Source organism: Rutilus rutilus, assembly GCF_951802725.1.
Source record: "Rutilus rutilus genome assembly, chromosome: 1".
In the NCBI taxonomy this organism is placed as follows: Eukaryota; Metazoa; Chordata; class Actinopteri; order Cypriniformes; family Leuciscidae; genus Rutilus; species Rutilus rutilus.
The window spans coordinates 64754965-64777020 of NC_140209.1; the positions used below are offsets into that span (position 1 = coordinate 64754965).

Sequence of the window (22056 nt, forward strand, 5' to 3'; positions counted from 1 at the left end):
ATATCTCGCAATTCTGACTTTATAACACGCAATTGCGACTTTATTTCATGCAATTCTGACTTTATATCTCGCAATTCTGAGAAATAAAGTCAGAATTGCGAGATGTAAACTCGCAATTGTGAGATAAAAAGTCGCAATTATCTTTTAAAATGTTTTATTGTGTGGCGGAAACAAGCTTCCATAAATGCATGTCGTTCTTATTGTGAACAATTTATCCATGCATATGTTTAATAAAACAAAATTAAAAAAATGTTTTTACCTTATAATTACCTTGGCTTATACCCTTTCACACATACAATCTTAACTGGTAAATTACCAGTTATGTTACCAATTAACAGATCATGAATGAAATTAAACATTTAGAACTCATTTTACTCAGATATTCAACAAGGAGTGATATCAAAATGAGTGAATGGATGGTGAAAAGTGCTGGCTGGATGGAGAGGGGTTGAAAAGTACGAGACATCAGCGAAACACGTTTCAGAGGTGTTGACTTTATAATATTGTGCATTGAAGTTCACTGTAAGAAGAATGAGGATTAAGAAAGTAAATAATCACATGTTGACTTGAAACGGTGCCGATCTGAATATGCGCGCAGGGCTTATAAACTGGGGAAGTCATTTATTCTGGCTCTCATTTCAGGAACGGGACAAGGACCAAAAGCGGGACTCGAGTGTAACCCAGATTTCAGCGGCGGATGGTAAAAATAAGACACCTGAACAAGGACAACTGATTTAACTCTCTCCCTCCTCACCATTACACACGTGTAGCATTAGGCTATCACTGTATTAGACACATTTTAATTAACTCTCTTTCTTAATATTACAGATCAAGTACGAGTCTGGTTACACTTTATTTCGATGGTCCACTTTAGTCATTCTACTAAATATAAGTAACTCGTCAACTACGTCAACTAACTCTCATTAATATTCAACAATATTATTGATCTGCGTGCATTGACATGGGTTAGTTGAATAAGTTGACATGTAATCGTAAAGTTACTTATAGTCAGTAGAAAATCTGTTGAGGATCATCAAAAAAAAAAGAGTAAGCAGATATTAAGAAGTCCACTAATACTCTAATGACTGACAGTTGTCATGTAGTTGCAAAGTTACTTAATAGAAAATGTCTAAAGTAGACCATCGAAATAAAGTGTAACCAACAGTTTTGACTTGCAATGACAACTGTTATGCTAAATGCACATTGGATTTTAAGCGTTTGCTGCCATCTACTGGTATCCGTTATAATGCCTTTAGAAGGGAATAAAACCCTTGATTTCTACCGTTTAGTTTAGACTAAAGTCTGTGCACATTGTTCAATTCTAGTGAAAGACAAGCTATGAATTAATTAAAGTGCTGCTCACATGTGACAGTCTTTTTTTTTTTTTCTTGGTGCACTGTGCTTCTTTAATGTGTCTATGAAAGATTCCTCACATTTACAAATGTCACTGCCGAACGATATTGTCTAAATGAATGAGCACTTAAAACACTCAAAGCCTGAGAGTAAATGGAGGGCATATCATGTTTAGCTTGAGGATGATAACGTGAAGCTAAAGTTTTAGCTTATCTTGGTGATATAAAAGCTGTGTAAATGACATATTATAAATGAAGTGACTTGAGATGATAATAATTTGCCTTGTTCCCACGTATAAATGCTCAATGATTTAAAGTCCCCCTGTAGTCAATAATTTTATCCCTTAAAACTCATCTTTGGTCACCAAAATTACACATTTCCTTGAAAAAAATTCTTCATGCCTTAAACTATCATGAATGTAACTTGACACCCTTGCCTGTGGTTCTATGAATATGCAAATGAGCCCCGCCTCCACTCACTCACTCAGCTCAGAGATCCACTCGTTGACGATCACACGTTGATCTGATTGGTTACAAGGTAGTTTGTGACGTCAGAAACACCAGCGATTTCAAAGCATGTTTTTGAGACTGTCTTTGGTTCACTGCAGTTTTAAGGAGAAAACACTCAGCAATGGTGTTGACTTATGAGTTTACACATGGTTTGTCTTAAAGCACATTAAAAACACCACACAGACACATAAACAACATTAAAAGCTGGATTTTACACCACAGCGGGACTTTAAAACATCTCATACACTTGCACTGAAGGAGGGACTTCTAGAGACATATTCAAACCACAAAGCAAACATATAGCAACACCCTGATATTGCAGCGGAAACTTACTTTTTTTTCTTTTTTAGAAAATCTAGTGAATGTCGAGTATCGGAGAATATATTCCCAAAATGAGTTTCTCAGTCTTCAGAAGACTGATGATAAACTGATCCAGAGTCATTTTGTGCTCACTTAATAATGTTGGGTTAAAAATAACCCAACGAGTAACCCAACTGTGGGTTATTTTTAACCCAGTGCATTGGGTTAAAAGTAACCGGACAGTTAAGTTAACAATTTTATTTTATTTATGATGGCATTATTTTAATAAATTAAATACACTGTTTTCAAATGCAGATTGTTTATTTGTATATTAAACAATGAATATGTCTTAACAAATATATATTTAAATTACAAACTAAATATTGGGGAGCCTAGAATTTAATGTAAATAGTGTAGGCTACTTAAAATTCTAAATACACAAGTGTACATACAGCATACGTATTTAACCCAACAGCCGCCTTATTACTAGAAATTACCCAACGATTTTAAAAATGACCCAACATAGTGACCCAATAGGCTATGTGTAACCCAACCAATTTTTTTTTTTTTTTACGGTGTACTATGCGCTTGCAGAGGAGAAAGGAAGGAAGGCCTGTGTTTTCAGCAGGATCTGTAATGAGGACGCAGAGACGGGGAGCCGCTCTTACCAGAGGCGAATTAATATATGTAATCTGTTATGCAGCCCAATGTGACAAGACAAGGACGTGTAGTGCTCTAATTAAAGTGACCTTTTCCCACAACTCCTCGAAGCACAGGTCGTCTCTCATTAATGCCTGGTCTGGCACTGAGATATAATTCACTACACATCCAGAAAAAGGCAGATTCCCCCCCGTTGTCTCTAGTGAATGCAGTCGTGTATGAAAGAGCGCGACAGTGACCGCACACTTTTTCAATTCATTTCTTCCATAAATAAACTTTCGATTTGAAGCTAAAAGCTATTTAAAAATCAGACAGAAGATACATAACTGTTAAGTCTTTTCATAGGAAGGTCCGGGTTAAAAGGTTTAATTCATTACATATCACTAAAAAAGGCAGATTCCCACGTCTTTGCACGTTCGTTGGCTTTGTAAACACTAGATCTGTACTTCCGCCTACGTCACGCGTGACCTTTCAACGTGATCACGTAATGTGTGGTGCATCACAGCTAGTGCAAGACGAGCATTTGTGGTTAAAAAGTATATAAATGTTTTTTTATTTTTATTAAATGTCCTATAGTTTGTCTAGATAAGACTCTTATCCCTCGGCTGGGATCGTGTCGAGACTTTGAAGCTGCACTGAAACTCACATTCGGACCTTCAAACCCGTTGGACCCCATTGAAGTCACTATATGGAGAAAAATCCTGGAATGTTTTCCTCAAAAACCTTAATTTCTTTTCGACTGAAGAAAAAAAAGACATGAACATCTTGGATGACATATGGGAGAGTAAATTATCAGGAAATTTAAATTCTATAAATAGCAAAAAATAAACAGTTCAACACAGGTTTGCTTAAGAACATCCATCTTTATTTAGAAATGTAGATGATCTGAATGTAAAATGTAAATGTACATCTTTCCATACAAAAAGGTATAGTTAAAAATAAACAACAATCTTTTAAAATGCAATCTGAGTTCGAACAGCACGCGAGAAAACCTCGGCAGGGTCTCGAAGGCCTGACGCCTGGATGAGCAACCAGCTTTACGGATGATGGTTGAGAGGCGAGAGATCCTGCAGAACGGTGTCGAGATTAGCAGGAAATCACTTCTTCACGCATTCGTCACAGCACTGCAAACTAATCAACACAATATTCTGCCATGTTTAATGCCTCCCATCTAAAAATGTGCACGGCTGAGTTGCTATATGTGGTCCGAATCGATGTTTTTTGATCAACGAATGTAAATCCCCCCCCCCCCCCCCCCCCCACTAAAATGATCCTTTATCCTCAAAAAAAAAAAAAAAAAAAAATACACACAGTGTGAAAGTCACAAAAGTTTGCATCATAGTCAAGCCGTTATTGCTTACAATGAACACTTTTGTGCTCTAGTTAGTCAGAGAGCGTACAGTACCAGGGCGTGTTTTCCATCCGATGACATTTCAACATAACAGAGAGAGAGAGAGAGAGAGAGAGAGAGAGAGATCTAGGAAAGCAGGATTGAATGAGGATGGAGATGAAGAGGTTTTACCCTGTCGCTACTGGGATTGTAGGTGTTGTCAAAAGTACCGACTTCGGCACCAAGTCGATGCTGAAATTTTAAAATTGAGCGCTGTTGAGCGAAATCATAAACACCTCTGATTGGCCGTTGTAGTCACACGCTCATCAAATATGTCTGTGATTGGCTACAATGATCAGCGCATCAAAAAATATGTTGTGAATATACATCAGTGCGTTGATTATTGTAGCCAATCACAGACAACTCCGATGAGCTCATGAACACAGCGGCCAATCAGAGGTGTTTATGATTACGCTCGACGGCGCTCAAAGCGTCTCGTTTTTTAAACTTCAGCAGCGACTCGGTGCCGACGTCGGTACTTCCGACGACACTCTGGGATTGTGTTTTCCTGAAAGTCATCTGTGCTTGGCCTGGGCTCGGCTCTGTAAGCTGTGGAAGTGGGCTTCCCGCAGGACTCGGTTGATGTGCTGGTAGGACAGCGGGTCCATGTGTCCCGACTGCTTGGAGGCACTGATGGGACTGATGGGCCCGATGAGGTCCGGTCCACTGTTGCTGCCGGTGGCGGATTGATCCGGACTGCTGATCCAGCTCTCGCTACTGGATGACTGTGAAGAAGAAGAAGAAGAAAAAGAAGAACCGCAAGATCAGGTCAGCAAACAACATCCCATCCTTATTAAAGCCACACGTACATCACAGAGATCTTTGGTCCCTTTACGAAACTTGTTAGGGACTATATCTTCTGGCGTAGGAATATTACCAAAGTCCCTTTAAGAACCTTTATCTTCTGGCGTAGGAATATTACCAAAGTCCCTTTCAGAACCTTGTTAGGGACTATATCTTCTGGCGTAGGAATATTACCAAAGTCCCTTTAAGAACCTTGTTAGGGACTATATCTTGTGGCGTAGGAATATTACTAAAGTCCCTTTCAGAACCTTGTTAGGGACTATATCTTGTGGCGTAAGAATATTACCAAAGTCCCTTTAAGAACCTTGTTAGGGACTATATCTTGTGGCGTAAGAATATTACCAAAGTCCCTTTAAGAACCTTGTTAGGGACTATATCTTCTGGCGTAGGAATATTACCAAAGTCCCTTTAAGAACCTTGTTAGGGACTATATCTTATGGCGTAGGAATATTACCAAAGTCCCTTTAAGAACCTTGTTAGGGACTATATCTTGTGGCGTAAGAATATTACCAAAGTCCCTTTAAGAACCTTGTTAGGGACTATATCTTCTGGCGTAGGAATATTACCAAAGTCCCTTTAAGAACCTTTTTAGGGACTATATCTTCTGGCGTAGGAATATTACCAAAGTCCCTTTAAGAACCTTGTTAGGGACTATATCTTATGGCGTAGGAATATTACTAGTGCTGTAGCGGTTCGTCGATGACGTCGACGTCATATTTTTTGCGTCGACGCTTCTTTATTTATTATTTATTTATTTTTTTGCACCATTCCCGGAGGTACAGCTCGCCACACACACACCGCCCGCCGTGTTATTCTGCCATGTTTTCTCCCTTTCTTTTTCAAACCGCGACAAACACCAGTCTCCTTTCTCTGCAGAATGCCATAAATCCGCTCAACCAATCACAGCGCACTATTCCACGCATTGTAAACAGTAACGGTGGCGCTCTGACACCCGACATCCTAGTTTTCCTTATCTACTTTGCACTTTTTGATCAACAAACAAACAAAAAAAAATAATACATTTGACGGCATTGATGAACCTGTGGTGGATTCTGCCGTAGGGAAGAAACGTAAGCCATCGAAATCTAATCATTTACGTGAGGAGATTAAGAAGATGAGGCACGCGGGAGGAAGAGAAATGCCGACTGTTGCTTGTTCTCACACGACAGCGTCAAACTTCTGTCACGCTGACACGTTAACCCCAGGGGATCTTTTAAAAAACTTTCAATTCTTGTACTCAAAGTCAACAAAAACCGAGCAGGACCTAAGCCATTTTACAGCTGATCGCCGTCAAAAAAGAAGGTCGCCGTCGTTCAGAAGGTATTTCTTAGCGATGGCTGATTGAATGTAGCCTATGTTTAGTCCAGATTAGTATTGACCGAGTTCAGAGGCTGTCATATGTGGATCAACTTACTTTGTTGTGTATTTTCAACAGTTTCAATGTGAAAAATAACTTTTATATTGATTCAATGGATTAATTGCATAAAAAAAAAGGATTTATCACATTTATACTATATTATTCAGAAGTAAACAGTGTGTTTATGTCAGAATGTTTATTTTTAAACCACAACCTTCTAAGTGCTTCTTTTACCGATATATTTAACATATCTTTTGCATTTCTCATCCAAACAACGTCAAACTTGGCACTGCACTTACTCGTGCCCAGACAGCTGTCGAGTTTGAAATCCATCGGAGTAACGGTTCGACAGAGATATGCGAATAACAGACAGGATAAATAATTCCAATTAGTCGTTAGATTAGTCGACTAATCGATAAAATAATCGCCCGACTAATCGTTTAATTAATAATCGTTTACCCCAGCCCTAAATATTACCAAAGTCCCTTTAAGAACCTTGTTAGGGACTATATCTTATGGCGTAGGAATATTACCAAAGTCACTTTAAGAACCTTGTTAGGGACTATATCTTATGGCGTAGGAATATTACCAAAGTCACTTTAAGAACCTTGTTAGAGACTATATCTTATGGCGTAGGAATATTACCAAAGTCACTTGAAGAACCTTGTTAGGGACTATATCTTGTGGCATAGGAATATTACCCAAAGTCCCTTTAAGACGAGTCATTTCACGTGGCGGCCATCTTATCTCTTTGAATGGAGAAACATAACTCCGAAAATGTTCGCCAAGCTTACGATTAAATCTCATATTTGAAATCACCAATGAAATCTGACTACAACTGTCTCATAAATTAAGTTTCTAATCGTTCGAATCATGACAGAAAACGATTTTTTTTGCGACGACTTTACCAATCAGCGACTGTCTCTTATTGAGGAGGCGGGACTTGTTCCGCCATATTGAGCGTTGCACTTTTCCCCATTCAAAACAATACGAGTGATGCGTCTTGTGTTATTCTATAGTCTTTGGTTCAAGTTTGGAGTTTCATGTCCCGATGCCATTCCCACACTTTCCTCTCTCAACTGTGCTACTATACAAGCCAAAGGGAGTTTTTAAAATCTAATATTTAAACATACATTTCCCAAGTTATTTGCCCTGAGGTCCATTTCTGGCTTGGTGGCGCTCACACACACACACTGCAGGGTAGCTCAAACAACTCGCTGTTCGGATCTAATTAGGAAAATGCTAAACAGTTTATGATTGGATCACTTTGCACTGCGCAAATTGTGACAATATTCGCTTATATAATGGTAATTTGCCAGCATTGACAATTTAAAGCTGTGATATTTGACTGGGAGGGTTAAACTGAGGGTTACTGTCGTCAGTTAGATCCCGCTTTAAAATAGAGATAAAGTAGTGCGTAAGATTACATGCATTTCAATGAATGAATTATTAATTATAGCATTTTCTGTGCCCCTGAACGTCTCTGTGTGTATACAACACAATCTCCGATCTCTCTGTGTGTGTGTGTGTGTGTGTGTGTGTGTGTGTGTGTTTCAATGAAAAAAGCACATTAATACAGAACGGTGATCAAACTGACTGGAACTACCTGTGCATTAAAAGGTCGGATCAGAATCGAGTATCATGCAGACCATGGTATAACAAAATATTTAATATTGCATCCTAAACTTAGGGATTTAACTCATTATTAGCTTTTCATCCACTCGCAAACCCTCTAGTATGACTTCTAGAAGAGACTTCACTGCTGAATTAAGGCCCACTCACACCATGAGCGATTCCTATATCAGCGTCCACACCACATACAGTATCGTTGTGTTTATTTTGAGCGTGTGCCGTGATTTTGTCGTCTGCCACTTTAAATGCTTGAGGTCCTCAGGGCAGGATGGATTCTGATTGGCTGTCAATGTTTTTATCACTGAAAAAGCAGTTCTGAAAGTGATTCCAAGGATATGGTTCCTCTGTGCTGTTACTGTTGTAGTTGTAGTGGTGTGGACTCTGCTATTCTTTAACATTTAGAGCAATTTTTAGCCTTTCTGGTTAACTTAACTTCACATCTGCAGAGCTGCAATGTTGCAGTAAAGTGGAGAAATCTGCATATTTTTACATTTTCATATCATATCATGACCGTCACAGTGTCCGTAAGACGTCTCTACTCAACACCGTGTTGTTGATTTCAGTTCATACCTCCGACTCCCATGATTCCCTGCCCGTCTCAGGGCTCTGGAGGGCCGAACTCAGTCTTTTGGCCTGAGGCATCTGAGCTTCTTCATCATCACCTTCAGCGCGCTGACGTTTCCTTCACAACATCATTACAGATGATCAACAACAGCAGCTTCACATTAGTAGATCAACCACAATATTTACAGTCAAACTAAAATGTATTCAGTCGACTTCAACATTTCTCACATTATCAGTGTTTACTCGCTGTAGTTTAGAAAATGGTACTAAAATATGACTCAGAATCAGTTGATATTTCGCTGGTTTTGTCCGTCCTTCTGTTAGACTGTCTCACAGATGAATTATGTTGAATATCTGTCAGCTGTTAAATTTAACTACACAATTAGATAATACCAGTTTAGATCAACCAGTTACCAAGCAATGCTTCATTTTGTTCAATCTGTGTGTAAAAAGGTCGAATTAGCAATTAAAGAAAAAACACTTCAGCAAAAAAAGTGTCTGAATAATTTTTAGTCCCAAATTTGTATAAATGTTACTGGTATGAAGAGTTTTGGGGTATAATATGTCACAGTTTACTTTATTTCGCTCTCCTCACTTACATAAATGAACTATAGTGTCCTGCACCACTAGTGAAACATATCAAAAATGATATCTGGCGTCTGAATAATTGTAGGCTTGACTGTATATTCTCGTGTATAATGCTTAATTGCATATTAATCTTCTTAATTCTGATATGAATGCTACAATCTAGCATATTCCCTCTCTCTGAGTTTGTGTGAATCAAGATGTATGACCCGGAGAATAAGACACACACCTCTGGGGCTAACGTTACTAGACATGTCGTGTTATTTAGCTGTAATAGTGTGTGTTCTCACCTGTTTTCTGTCAGCATGTCTGTGAATGCCACGATCTCGTATCTTCGCGTGTTGTATTGATCTCTTGGATCAGCTCTGATCAACAGCCTGCTGTGTCATGCTACACACTCAACACTTCATCACACCTCTGCTAACAGCTCAACACACACACACACACACACGGCTCAAAGCGGCTCGATGGCGTTCAAATCACTCAATTACATGCAAGAAAACAAGCGAAGGTCGTATTAAACCGTCATAAACGTGTCAGAATCAAACTCATCCGGCTAGTCTCTATCATAGCTGTGTTGCTAACTGACACTTCACTAACTTAGCTGTGAATCCTCGCGGGATATTCGACTGATTTAACGCTGTATTCTTCTTGCAAGTCGTACTTTCATAAACGTAGCAGATATAATAAGGTTCTCTGTGAATATAAGCCGGCTATTCGTCTATTTTAAAGAGCCTGCGCGACACAAAAACACACCACCGCGGATGCTGTTATTTACATGCCACTGCGCATGCGCGAAACTCGAGCCTGTAAAGCACGAGGGCTGTGCGGGATTGGCTGATCGCGTGATGACATCACGCCTGCGGTGCACGAGCGCTTCTCCTATTCAAGAATACATTTGTATTTTATGTTTTTATCCATGCAGTTATAACTTATAACGGTATATAAGGGCATTTTCCAAATATTGTGGTCGGGTACATCGCGTGAGGCACGTGATCACATTTACAACAGCCGATGCACTGTTTTCATTGTAACTCCAAACGTGTATTCAAATGTAAACACGAGAATAAACGGATTCTTTTTTCTTTTTTTTAATCTGCTTCATATATATATATATTTTTTTTTATGTTTTCTGTACACATTTATACACTTCAAAATTGTGTTACTTCGATTACGTTATACTGTATTTGGAAAATGCGGTGCCTGTGAAAAAGTAAAAGATACAAAGGGAAATGTGCAAAACAGTGTTTTCCTAGCAACTGCCTAGTGCGTTTGGAATTTATTAATCCTACTATGTCTATTTAGGCAGAGGCCTGGCTCATGAATATGAATGAGAGCCGACTGGCGTTGCTTAGTAACCTTTCTGGGGCGTCCAGTTACGTAACCAAACTAACGGTAATATTCAGGAGTCAGCTGACGCAGGGCCTGCCGTTTAACCAATCAGTTACGCCTAATGGTCTTACGAAACCTCCTCCTAATTAATATTCATGAGAAAATCCTTCCCATAGTAGGAATATGAAATACTCGTGCCGGAAGTGTGTGTGTTTAGCGCAGCCCCGCCGCCTCCGCAGATGACATACACACACACACAGAGAGGAGGAGGTGACGGGGATTAGAGCTGCGCCTCATCATTAAACCTACATATCAGAAGAAAATGGGAAATACGGACTCGAAGCTAAATTTCAGGAAGGCGGTGATACAGCTGACCACAAAAACACAGGTTTGTGTCGTTGCTGCTGTTATTCGAGGCGGTTATCAGCAGCGCGCGCGCGCGTGCGTGTTTGTTTCCAGATGGACCGCGAGACCTCACAGAAAATTATTATTTACACATACAACCTTAATGCAGCATTTAAACATTAATATGTGTAGGGGTGCACTGGTGTTTCATTCAGAATAATGGTGCTTGTGACAGGTGTCATGGGTTTATATGTCAATATCTGCTGCATTTCTGTCGCTCATTCATATTGAACTTTGTAAAATATTTAATTGTATTGCAAAACTGTATAATATTATTTTTAAAAAATCTAACCGCTAGACATTTTTCAAAGATAAATCTGCGTTGCGCTAAATTGCATGATAACTGTTTTTTTTTTTTTTTTTTGTCGTTTATATATATTTTTTCTTCAGTTTTAAACATAAACCTTGCTAATAAATAAATGAATGCCAAATATTTAGTTAATCCATTTTAGATTGTTTTTTTATTTTTTATATAAGTTTTGTTTTATGTTATGGAAAAATAGATGACGTATGTTAGACCCCGCCCCAACAATGTCATGACGTCTTAAGTTTTTTAACTGTCAGTCATCCAAAGATATTTTAATATTAAGGCAAAATATGAATAGTATATATATATATATATATATATATATATATATATATATATATATATAAACTAATAGGTATCACCATACTTCCCTAGTTGATTGATTACATTAAGATCGCAAACATTTTTTGTATTCTGAAATTGTTTAAATATGCAAATGAGGCATTATCTAATTACATAGGCACTCATTTGCATATATTTCCAGAACAGAAATCTGAACGTCTGATGAAACCTGTCTCAAAGGTTTTTACAAAGGGGATGTTTTGGAAATAATTCAGAAATTACTGTTAAACAGCCAGAAAAAAAAAAAAGAAAAAACCCCACTATGATTTGGAATAAAATGCTGATCAAAATCAGGCAAATTAAGAACACGTCCAATATGAACGTGTGAATATTGATAGGAATAAAACTGTAAAGTTTAGTGAGTGAGTGAAGATTTCTGAAAACTCAATATGTGAAAACAACCTTTAAAGATATGCGCTGTAATGGAAATGTACAGAATCAAACAGATCAAATGCAATAAAATAAACAGTTAAAAGTGTATTTTGGATTAATAAATCTGAAAAGCCATAATTCTGCTGAAGCTGTCAGCCTGCATTATTACAACTTAGTTTTAAAATAATCGGGTTTAACAGCAGAATTCCAGGTGAAAGACTACATTACCCATGATGCCGCACACTAAACTCCACCAATCAGAGAGTCCGAAACAAGCAAAATGCTCCAAAAAGATCTTGTTAGCTCCGCCCACTCCCAACGAAGCACTGCGAATGACGTAATCGAGTCGATCTTCCTACATTCTCAATATACTTATTTCTAAATACATTATATTAAAATTTTATACATGAGTAGGCTAGTTTTATATTTCTCCGTTGTTTTTCTATTTGATTATGGTGTTGGCAAAGCCTCATGGGATTGTAGTTCTTTCCCTCACTAAAGCTGTAAAGTTCACAGACTTTTGTACTTTTGTCCGATTTTCAAATTCTTTTTTGCTTCAGATCAAGTTTGTAATGTTATTATGATTCACATTGCAGCTGGTTGGCTTGATTCATGACTTACTGCTCTTTAATGAAGACTTTTTTCAAATCCCTATGGGAAAAATACTTCCGGAACCAGCATCGTCTGAATTTTAATGATTCCGATTCCAATTCTGCTTATCGATTCCTATTCTTATTGATTCCTAATTTCGATTCCAATAAGGTAAAAAGAAATAAATAAAAAACGTAGATATCGTTCACATTTAGGCCTAGTCTTATTATAAAACATTTAACTGTAGCTGAATATCATGAACAAAAAGGCAGAAGAGCGTTTGCCTGTGGTTTAAAAATACCATAGAAAACCAACTAGCCTAACTAATATACATGTCAAGCATTATTAAAGACAAGTAAACACTCATAGATACGATTGAAATAAACAGTGTTTTAAGATTTTCAGAGACAGAAACTGTAATCAAATGTAAAATAACACTGCAGTTTATAAATGAAATATACATTACAACTATAGTTACAAAAGTTATTCAGTGAAGAACGAGTGATTTTTCTCTCTGTGTTGTGTTGTTTGATTAGTGTTGCTATAGAGACGGCAGCAGGAATTTTAGGCTGCTGTCACTTTAAGAGCTGCACGGATCCAATATACTGATACACACGCCTGCAGTCGTCTCACACTTGAATGGTTTAAAGTCATATTGAAATGCTCACAAAGGAATCGATAAGAGGAATTGAAAATTGTATTTAATAACAAGTATCCAATTCCTGACCTCAATCGATTTTCGATTCCCAACCCTATCTTTTGTATAAAGGAAGGCGACAAATTAAACGTTAGGTTCAATTTAGTCTTTCAGTTAGTATGAGCTCATAAAATGTTGTTTAAAACGGCGTTTCGATGAGAGCGTCACACCGCGAGATGCTGCTGTCGCTACACTTTACTCTTCATAACCTGGCCATGTGAAATACTCAGCTGTTTCTTGTTCTCTGCCAGTGACTGCATCATTATTTTGACCTGGTAATCAAATATTGATGTGGTTTCTGAGCTCATTGTTGGGCTCAGCCCAGCTGTTGCTTCAGTCTGTAAGGCTGGAGGCTTACGCTGCTATTCTGAACCAATAATCAGAACAAAAAAGGATGACGTGTATAATTCAAATATTAATCTGACTCCGTTAAAGTTGTTGTTATTCTTTAACCTCTTATTCTTTAAAGGTAAAGGTTAGAACTGATAGGAAAACGTAGGATTTAACCTGAATGTTTAGATAACGAAAGTTAAAATCACTTTAGCTTTCAACATCATCAGTGATAAAAGGAAAGATTCTCAAAGCCTTTAAAGCAGGCAAAGCTATTTATTAAGTCACATATGCAAATATACAGACAGTAGAATGGAACAACATACTGTAGAGAAAACTTAGTAGTAACAAATAATGCACTGTTGTGCAGTCAAGGCCTCAGTATGAGGTTACTCACCGGTGTGCGGGAGTGGGGGGTTAAAGCCTTTCTCCAAGATCAACAGTTACCTTTCCTTCTTATACCCTGAGCAAAGCATTGTTAAACATGAGAGGAATACCAACACCGAAACTGACCAACAGGAAACCAAAAGATGAGGCAAAATGTGTGGAGATCAAGAGGGGGAGAAGAACATTACATATTCTCCTCAATGCATGCTTAAAGGATTAGTTCACTTTCAAAAAACTATTTGCTGATAATTTACTCACCCCGATGTCATCCAAGATATCCATGTCTTTCTTTCTTCAGTCGAAAAGAAATGAAGGTTTTTGAGGAAAACATTCCAGGATTTTTCTACACAGAATGGACTTCAATGGCAACCAACTATACCAATGTTCACAGAAGGTTCAAATGTCCGTCTCAATGCAGCTTCAAAGTCTCGACACGATCCCAGTCCAGAAATAAGGGTCTTATCTAGTGAAACAATCTGTCATTTAAAAAAAAAAAAAAAAGTATATATACTTTTTAACCACAATTCATCACGTTGGAAAGGTCACGCATCACGTCATCTATCTAAGTTATTTGTCTGTGTACTCATTTTCTCCTCCAACTTCAAAATCGTCCTCCATCTTTGTTTAAATTTATTATTATAATTTTTTATTTAATTTTTTATGACCTTTTCAACGTGATGACGTAATGCGTGGCGCATCTCAGAGATGGTACAAGACGGGCATTTGTGGTTAAAAGGTATATATATATGACCGAAAATGACCTATCATTTCACTAGATAAGACCCTTATTTCTGGACTGGGATCGTGTCGACTTTGAAGCTGCATTGAGACGGACATTTGAACCTTCTTTGAACATCGGTATAGTTGGTTGCCATTGAAGTCCATTCTGTGTAGAAAAATCCTGGAATGTTTTCCTCAAAAACCTTCATTTCTTTCCGACTGAAGAAAGAAAGAAAGAAAGACAGGGATATCTTGGATGACATCGGGGTGAATAAATTATCAGCAATATTTTTTTAAGTGAACTAATCCTTTAAGCAATAGTACCTAGAATAGGATGCTTTAATATCTCTATTAAGTTCACCACCGTTCAGTTCAGTTTATAGGCTGTCAGATGAGACCAAACATGGCATAGTTACATATTAACACACTAGTAAATAAACAGTATGTGATTGAAAGCATATGTCCTGTGAAGACAGAACCATCCTGTGCCTGGAGTGTCCCAACAGTCCTCCATCAGCATATTGATGAAATCCCCTTGCGCTAGATAGGCATTAGCATAATATGATGATGAAGGCCAGTGTGCCACGTTTAATTCACATGTATCCCTTTAAAAGGCTTTATGAAGTACTAGTAAAAAGCAAAAAGCACATTAAAGAGTTCTGCCCATATTTGCTCAGCCCTACAAGTCTGATGTTAAAGGCCTTATGTATAATGCCCTTTTCACAAGATGTAAAATAAGTCTCTGATGTCTCCAGAGTGTGTGTGTGAAGTTTTAGCTCAAAATACCCCACAGATATTTTTATATAGCATGTTAAAGTTGTCCCTTTTTGAGGGTGAGCAAAAACGCACCGTTTTTGTGTGTGTCCCTTTAAATGCAAATGAGCTGCTGCTCCCGGCACAGGGGGCGGAGCTTCAGCAGCTTGTGTCCTGAATATTTCAATAACTTTTAGCCTTTTATGTTCAAACCGGAGTCAGTCAATGATGGAGAGACTCAAGAAGAAGTGACAACATGTAGAGCAACATTATGTGCAACTTATGTGTAGTTATCTTCTAGTCCTTGATTAGCATATTCTGTCTTGATAATCTATAAATCGCGTTCCGAGGGCGTGGTTTATGTAAATTTTAGGGTTTGTGATGTCACTGACCCGGGAGGAATGTGGTGTAGTCCTTAAAAAGCAATTTCTGTAAAAGAAAATCTCTCCCTTTGCTTTGAACTTTGAGCGCTGTAACTTTGCAGATGTTGTTTATGCTCAAACCGCAACATTACACACTAACTAAAGTTAGAAAAGTGAAATCATAATCAGCCACTCCTTTAAACCGGTGTGTTCCCCCTCCTCAGCCCGTGGAGGCCACAGACGATGCGTTCTGGGATCAGTTCTGGGCGGACAGCGCCACCAGTGTCCAGGACGTGTTCGCCCTGGTGCCGGCCGCTGAGATCAGAGCCGTGCGAGAGGAGTCGCCCTCCAATCTGGCAACACTCTGCTACAAGGTATACACCACACCTGTTACACTGTGACATTAAAGGGTTAGTTCACCCAAAAATGAAATTTTTGAATGAAATTACATAGAATCCTATATGGAGGAGTGAGACAGCTCTCTGATTTCATCAAAAATATCTTAATTTGTGTTCCGAAGATGAACTGTGTCTGTACGAACCCTGTAATTATACATGAGTAATAATAATTAACTAGATGTACTTGCTATAGGGTTAGAATTAGGTTTTGTTAGGTTAGTTGCATATAATTATGCATACTTTATAGTTACTACTGTTTACAAAATAATTAACTGGTTTGAGTAGAGCCAACTGAAATTAAACAAATTAGTTCAATCAAATGAACTTTTATGAGTATTTAGAACTTTTTTTTCTTTTGAGTTCAGAAAACTGATTTATTTTAAGTAATCTGTGTTGTTTTATCGTTTTGAGTTTTATGAACTTGTTTCTTTTAAATTAGACAAACTTAAATTTAACTGACTCTGGGCTGAGATTTCTATCTCCCAGCATGCTTTGCCATGACACTCGAAGTGCTAAAATTAAGCTAAGTGTTATATAATGTTTTTTTTTTTTGTGTGTGTGTGTGTGTGTGTGCAAGATTAATGTTAAGTGGGAGATTTAGTAGTGTTTAATGTTTTGCTATGCTAATTTAGAAGAGTTTCTTGTTATGTTGGGTTTTTTGAAGGGTTTCCATCACAGTGACGAGTGGATTACGTGAACATATAAATGTTAAATGGTTTATATTATTGTACTCATTCAGCAATTTCTATGCTAATGCTATTAAAGCATTGTGTTACCAATTAGAAAGGTAGCATTTACTGAATTAGCTAGTTAAAGCTAGCCAAGTTTTCACTACTACACATATTTAAATTGAGATTACATGATCATTTTAAGTTATGTGTATAAATTTGCTTACTCAAATATTTTAAGTTAAGAGCAATTACAATGCATGAGTTCAAAATAAAAATCTGCAAGTTATGCTTACTTAAACTTTTAATTTCTTAACTTAAAGTGACACAGTAATTACATGTAACAAGTGTAACAAGGACACATCAAAAGAAGGTTACACTTTATTTTAAAGTGTCATTGTTACAGTGTAATTATATATTTAAGTTCTGAGTAATATTAATGAACTACATGTACTTATATAAGGGTTAGGGTAGGATTAGGGTTTGGTTGAGGGTTAGTTGCATGTAATTATGCATAATTTACCGTTATTACTATGGTAAGTACATGTAACACATGTAACAAGGACATTGTAAAATAAAGTGTTACCCAATAAAGTGTTACCGTCATTAGAGATTGTGCCTCATCAATACTAGGCAGTGACTGTGAGAATCTGAAGTTGCTGGTGGGACAGGAAACAGCTTTACTTTCCCCTTCCTGTCTCAATCCTGGCACTTCCTGTTTGAGACTGCCCATCAGAGAGAAAACATGATTAGAAATCTTCATGGTCTTCAGGCTCACATGCTGACAGACAAGAGAGAGAGAGAGAAGTGTTAACTTCTATTGTTCTCCTCAGTCGCTTTGGATAAAAGCGTCTGCTAAATGATTAAATGTAAGTGTTGTGTTACTGAAGGAATGACATCAGACCATCATAGAGAGGTTATATTATAGTGACACATTATTTGGAAATGATTTAGCTTGTGTGCACATGTACTCTATTTTAATTTCACAGTGTTTTAAACTTGTGTGAATGTCTAACAAAAGACATTTTTGAACAAAACATTTCACAAAAAAAACCCCAAAAAGGTTTTGTATACACTGCTTTTTAAAAGTTTAGGGTCACAGTAATATTTAAAAAATAAAACATTCAGTAAATATGATATGCATTATATTGATCAAAAGTGACAGTAAAGACTATTATAATGCAAGATTCTATTTCAAATAAACGCTGTTCTTTTGGACTTTCTATTCATAATCATAAATGTTTCTTGATCATCAAATCATCATATTAGACTGATTTCTGAAGGATTTGGTTTAATGTATTACTAAGTAATTAATATACTGTAATTTAATAACTTTTCCCTTCAAGTTAAGTAATTTCTGCAATTTTATATTATTTATTTGAAAGATTTAAAAGACCGGTTTCATGTCTTTCCTTGTATTGTTCAACTGGTCAAGCTTGATAGAACGGATTTAATAAGTAATTAATAATTAATATGTATTAAGTAATTTTGTAGATAACTTAACCAACACTGACTGTAATAATATTTCCTAGTGGTACTGTTTGAATGTATTGTGTTTGTCGAATGTTGATGGATCATAGTTGATGCGATGATCTTAAGCTGTGCTTGCTGGGACATCGACTCAAATCGCCAAAGTTATTTCTTAGAAAAAAAAAAAAATATATATATTTTCTTTTGGAAGATATTGATTCAGGGCTATTATTAGCTAAAACTATTAAAAACATATGTGTTAACTAAAATAACGCTAAAATAAAATAAAATATAAATATTAGTTGAAAAACTTAAACTAAATGAAAATTAGAAATATTACCTTTGTAATAAACTGAAACAAGTTTGAGCTAAAGCACTACAATTATTAACTGGAAATAAATACAAACAAATTAAACCTAAATAGCAAGATAACTAATAAGATAAAATGACACATAAAAGCACATAATGAAATCACTAAAAACTTAAATAAAATAAACATAAAAGCTAAAAATATGCAAATAAAATATTAATAAAACTAAAGAACACTTTATTGCTTTGATGTTTAGTTATTTAATACAGTGACATTTTCTAAATGTCATAATCATTTGTTAACAAACAAGTATTCATTACTTCAATGAGCTCATTGTATCTGCCTTAAATTATTACATTGTTTAAATTAATGCATTTTTAGCTAGTCCTGTCCGAATAGGGCTTAAAACTACCAATTCAATTCAATTCAATTCAATTCACGTTTATTTGTATAGCGCTTTTCACAATACACATCATTTCAAAGCAGCTTTATAGAAAGTGCATGAGTCCACAGGCACCTCAGTGTGTGTGTATGTGTGGGTGTAGTGGGTCATACTAGCTTTCTATATATTCTGACATGAGAGTGTGTGTGTGTGTGTGTGTGGTCGCAGGCGGTGGAGAAGCTGGTTCAGGGCGCCGAGTCCGGTTGTCCCACGGAGAAGGAGAAGCAGATGGTGCTGAACTGCAGTCGAATGCTCACTCGAATCCTGCCCTACATCTTTGAGGACCAGGACTGGAGAGGCTTCTTCTGGTCCACCATCCCTGGCGCCGGCAGAGCGGGGGTGAGGAGGACAACGATGACGATGAGGATCTGAATAATAACCTTTTAGTGCTATCAGCAACCACAGAACCCGATATTCATCCATGTAACTTCACACCTGTAGTTAAGTGCATTCAGAAATAGCAGTGTAGGATTATGAAACGCTCTCAAATGAACGTCCCTCAGCATACAGTACATTCACACAAGCACATTTATGCACTTTCATTGGGTCTTAGTTTAGGGATGCACCAATATGAACATTTTGGCCGATACCGATAACCGATAATTCTTTATATTTGAAAGCCAATAACCGATATATTGGCCGATAAATCTAAATCCAAGTTTTTGTATAATTTTTGAGAGCCTGATTACAAAAACAAAAGTCTCACCATTAAAATCCATGTCCCAAACACACAATTATAATAATGTTCTCATGATAATTTTATGTAGCCGATATGACAGACTTGTGTTGTGCACTTACCTTGCCTATATTTTCCCTTTTTGAAGAGATTTCAATCATATTTCAAGCAATTCAAAACCATCATGTTGAACAGTGTGCGTCTGAAGAGTCTCAGCTGAAGGAAATAATACATTATTTATCGGCTTTAATATATGGGACAAATTTTCTTATCAGGCCGATAACGATAACATTACAAATGAACATATATCGGCCGATACCGATATGGCGACCGATATATCGTGCATCCCTAGTCTTAGTTGTGGTTGGTTATTTGCTCTAGGAGAAATCCGACTTCCTAAGAATCAATTTCAACCTATTTTACACATCAGATTTAAAATATTATGACCAAAGGGGCTGTTATAAACAGATACATTATAGTAAATGGATACATTATAGTCATAGATTATAGGTAAAAGCACAAATGCACTATAAGTGATAAGTAAACCAGTTGAAGTACAGTATTATTTTTTTCTTCTCTGGATAGATGGATGATATGGAGGATGAGGATGAAGGGGCGCGTCCGCTGGCCGAGTCTCTCCTACTGGCTCTTGCTGACTTGCTTTTCTGTCCAGAATTCACCGTTCAAAGCCACAAGAGAGGAAGACCTGTGAGTTCAACACTGTTAGATTTGTAGCTCATCATCTGTACAAGTTGTGTTTTCAGACAGTGAGGATTTCCAGTCAGGATTTAGACCGTACCATAGTACTTAGACTGCTCTCATTAGAGTTACACAAATGATTTGCTCTTATCATCCGATCGTGGTTGTATCTCTCTATTAGTGTTACTCGATCTTAGTGCTGCATTTGATACTACTGACCACAACATTCTTTTAAATAGACTCGGAAATGATGTTGGCATTAGTGGAATTGCATTAGCATGGTTTAAATCATACTTATCTGACCGTTATCAGTTTGTAGCAGTAAATGAAGAGATGTCTCATCGATCACAAGTTCAGTATGGCGTACCACAGGGCTCAGTACTAGGACCGCTGCTGTTCACTCTGTACATGTTGCCATTAGGAGATATCATTAGGAAACATGGAATTAGCTTTCACTGTTATGCCGATGATACTCAGCTCTATATTTCTTCACAACCTAACGAAACTTATCAATTCACTAAATTAACAGAATGCATAGCTGATATATTGGATGACTAGTAATTTTCTTCTACTAAATTCTGAAAAAACAGAGATTCTAATTATTGGACAAAAAACTTTTTTCCATCTTAAAAATATATCTAAATTACGACATAAGCTTTCAATGAAAAATGCAGAACAATTAGTTCATGCGTTCATGACCTCAAGGCTAGATTATTGTAATGCTCTACTGGGTGGTTGCCCTGCACGCTTAATAAACAAACTACAGCTAGTTCAAAATGCAGCAGCTCTTCTGGTTGCGATATTAAACATCAGATATATTTTTAAATCCTGCTAATTACTAACAACGCATTAAAGGGCACATAACACACACAGTTTCTGCCAATCTCATGGTAATCTTGAGTACCTATAGAGCAGTATTGCATCCTTCATATCTCGGAAGAGTCTTTAGTTTTATCAGATTTATAAAAGACAGTACTGTACTGCTTCTGTCTGGAAACAGCCGAGCTCCTGGAGTCTCTAAACGTTCGTGTTGTTTACATTAATGTACTTACCAGATTTGTACCACCCCCACTTTGATTGCCAGAAAACACAGACATTTGATGCAGTTTTACTCACTGCCAGCAATTCAGACTCAAGACCGGGATATTTTATCACTGTGACCCCTTCATCTTTCAGTTTCAGTTCAAACTAGTGATGTAGTACTCGAGTCCGGTCTCGGACTCGAGTCCGGTCTCGAGACCGATTTCTGCTTTCTCGGACTCGACTCGGACTTGTTCTTACAAAGACTCGGTCTTGACTCGGACTCGACCCTTCAAAGACTCGGTCTTGACTCGGACTCGGCATAGGCGGTCTCGTCCCATCACTAGTCCACTAGAATACATACCACTAGAAAATTTTTATTGACTGTTCGCAAAGACCCGCCCCCTTAGTTACTGTCGCTATGTCCGACAATCCGTTCTCACGCCACACCATGTTCTCACGCAGTGAAAAATACATCGCGAAGCAGAGAGGAGACTGACAACACGCTGACAGACAGGACAGAACAGGTTACTTTTCGGTTACTTTTGATATTAAACATATTAAACAAAGTCTCGCCTTTCAAATTTGGTCATTTTTTAAAAGAAATTTAAACAATAAATA

General features: G+C 37.3%; 2 protein-coding genes across 2 annotated transcripts in view; one reads left to right on the plus strand and one right to left on the minus strand.

Moving 5' to 3' along the window:
* Window positions 1-3665: 3665 nt before the first annotated feature.
* LOC311303487 (uncharacterized protein) lies at window positions 3666-9965 on the minus strand. The gene is made up of 3 exons (XM_084429996.1): window positions 9445-9965; window positions 8576-8687; window positions 3666-4937 (listed from the first exon to the last, which is right to left on the minus strand). The coding sequence occupies exons 1-3, from the start codon at window positions 9459-9461 to the stop codon at window positions 4728-4730; spliced, it is 339 nt and encodes a 112-aa protein (XP_084286122.1). The 5' UTR covers window positions 9462-9965; the 3' UTR covers window positions 3666-4727.
* Window positions 9966-10721: 756 nt separating this feature from the next.
* Window positions 10722-22056, plus strand: part of hid1a (HID1 domain containing a) — a 30803-nt gene continuing 19468 nt past the window's right edge. Inside the window, exons 1-4 of the mRNA XM_084402228.1 lie at window positions 10722-10874; window positions 15977-16126; window positions 19209-19379; window positions 20302-20424. Of these exons, the coding sequence (XP_084258354.1) occupies window positions 10809-10874; window positions 15977-16126; window positions 19209-19379; window positions 20302-20424 (510 nt within the window). The 5' untranslated portion in view covers window positions 10722-10808. The remainder of the gene's footprint in view (window positions 10875-15976; window positions 16127-19208; window positions 19380-20301; window positions 20425-22056) is intronic.

Coding starts and splice junctions, on each gene's coding strand:
- LOC311303487 (XM_084429996.1), bottom strand. Junction 4,938..8,575: donor GGGAATCATGGGAGTCGGAG/GTATGAACTGAA, acceptor TCTTCTTCACAG/TCATCCAGTAGCGAGAGCTG.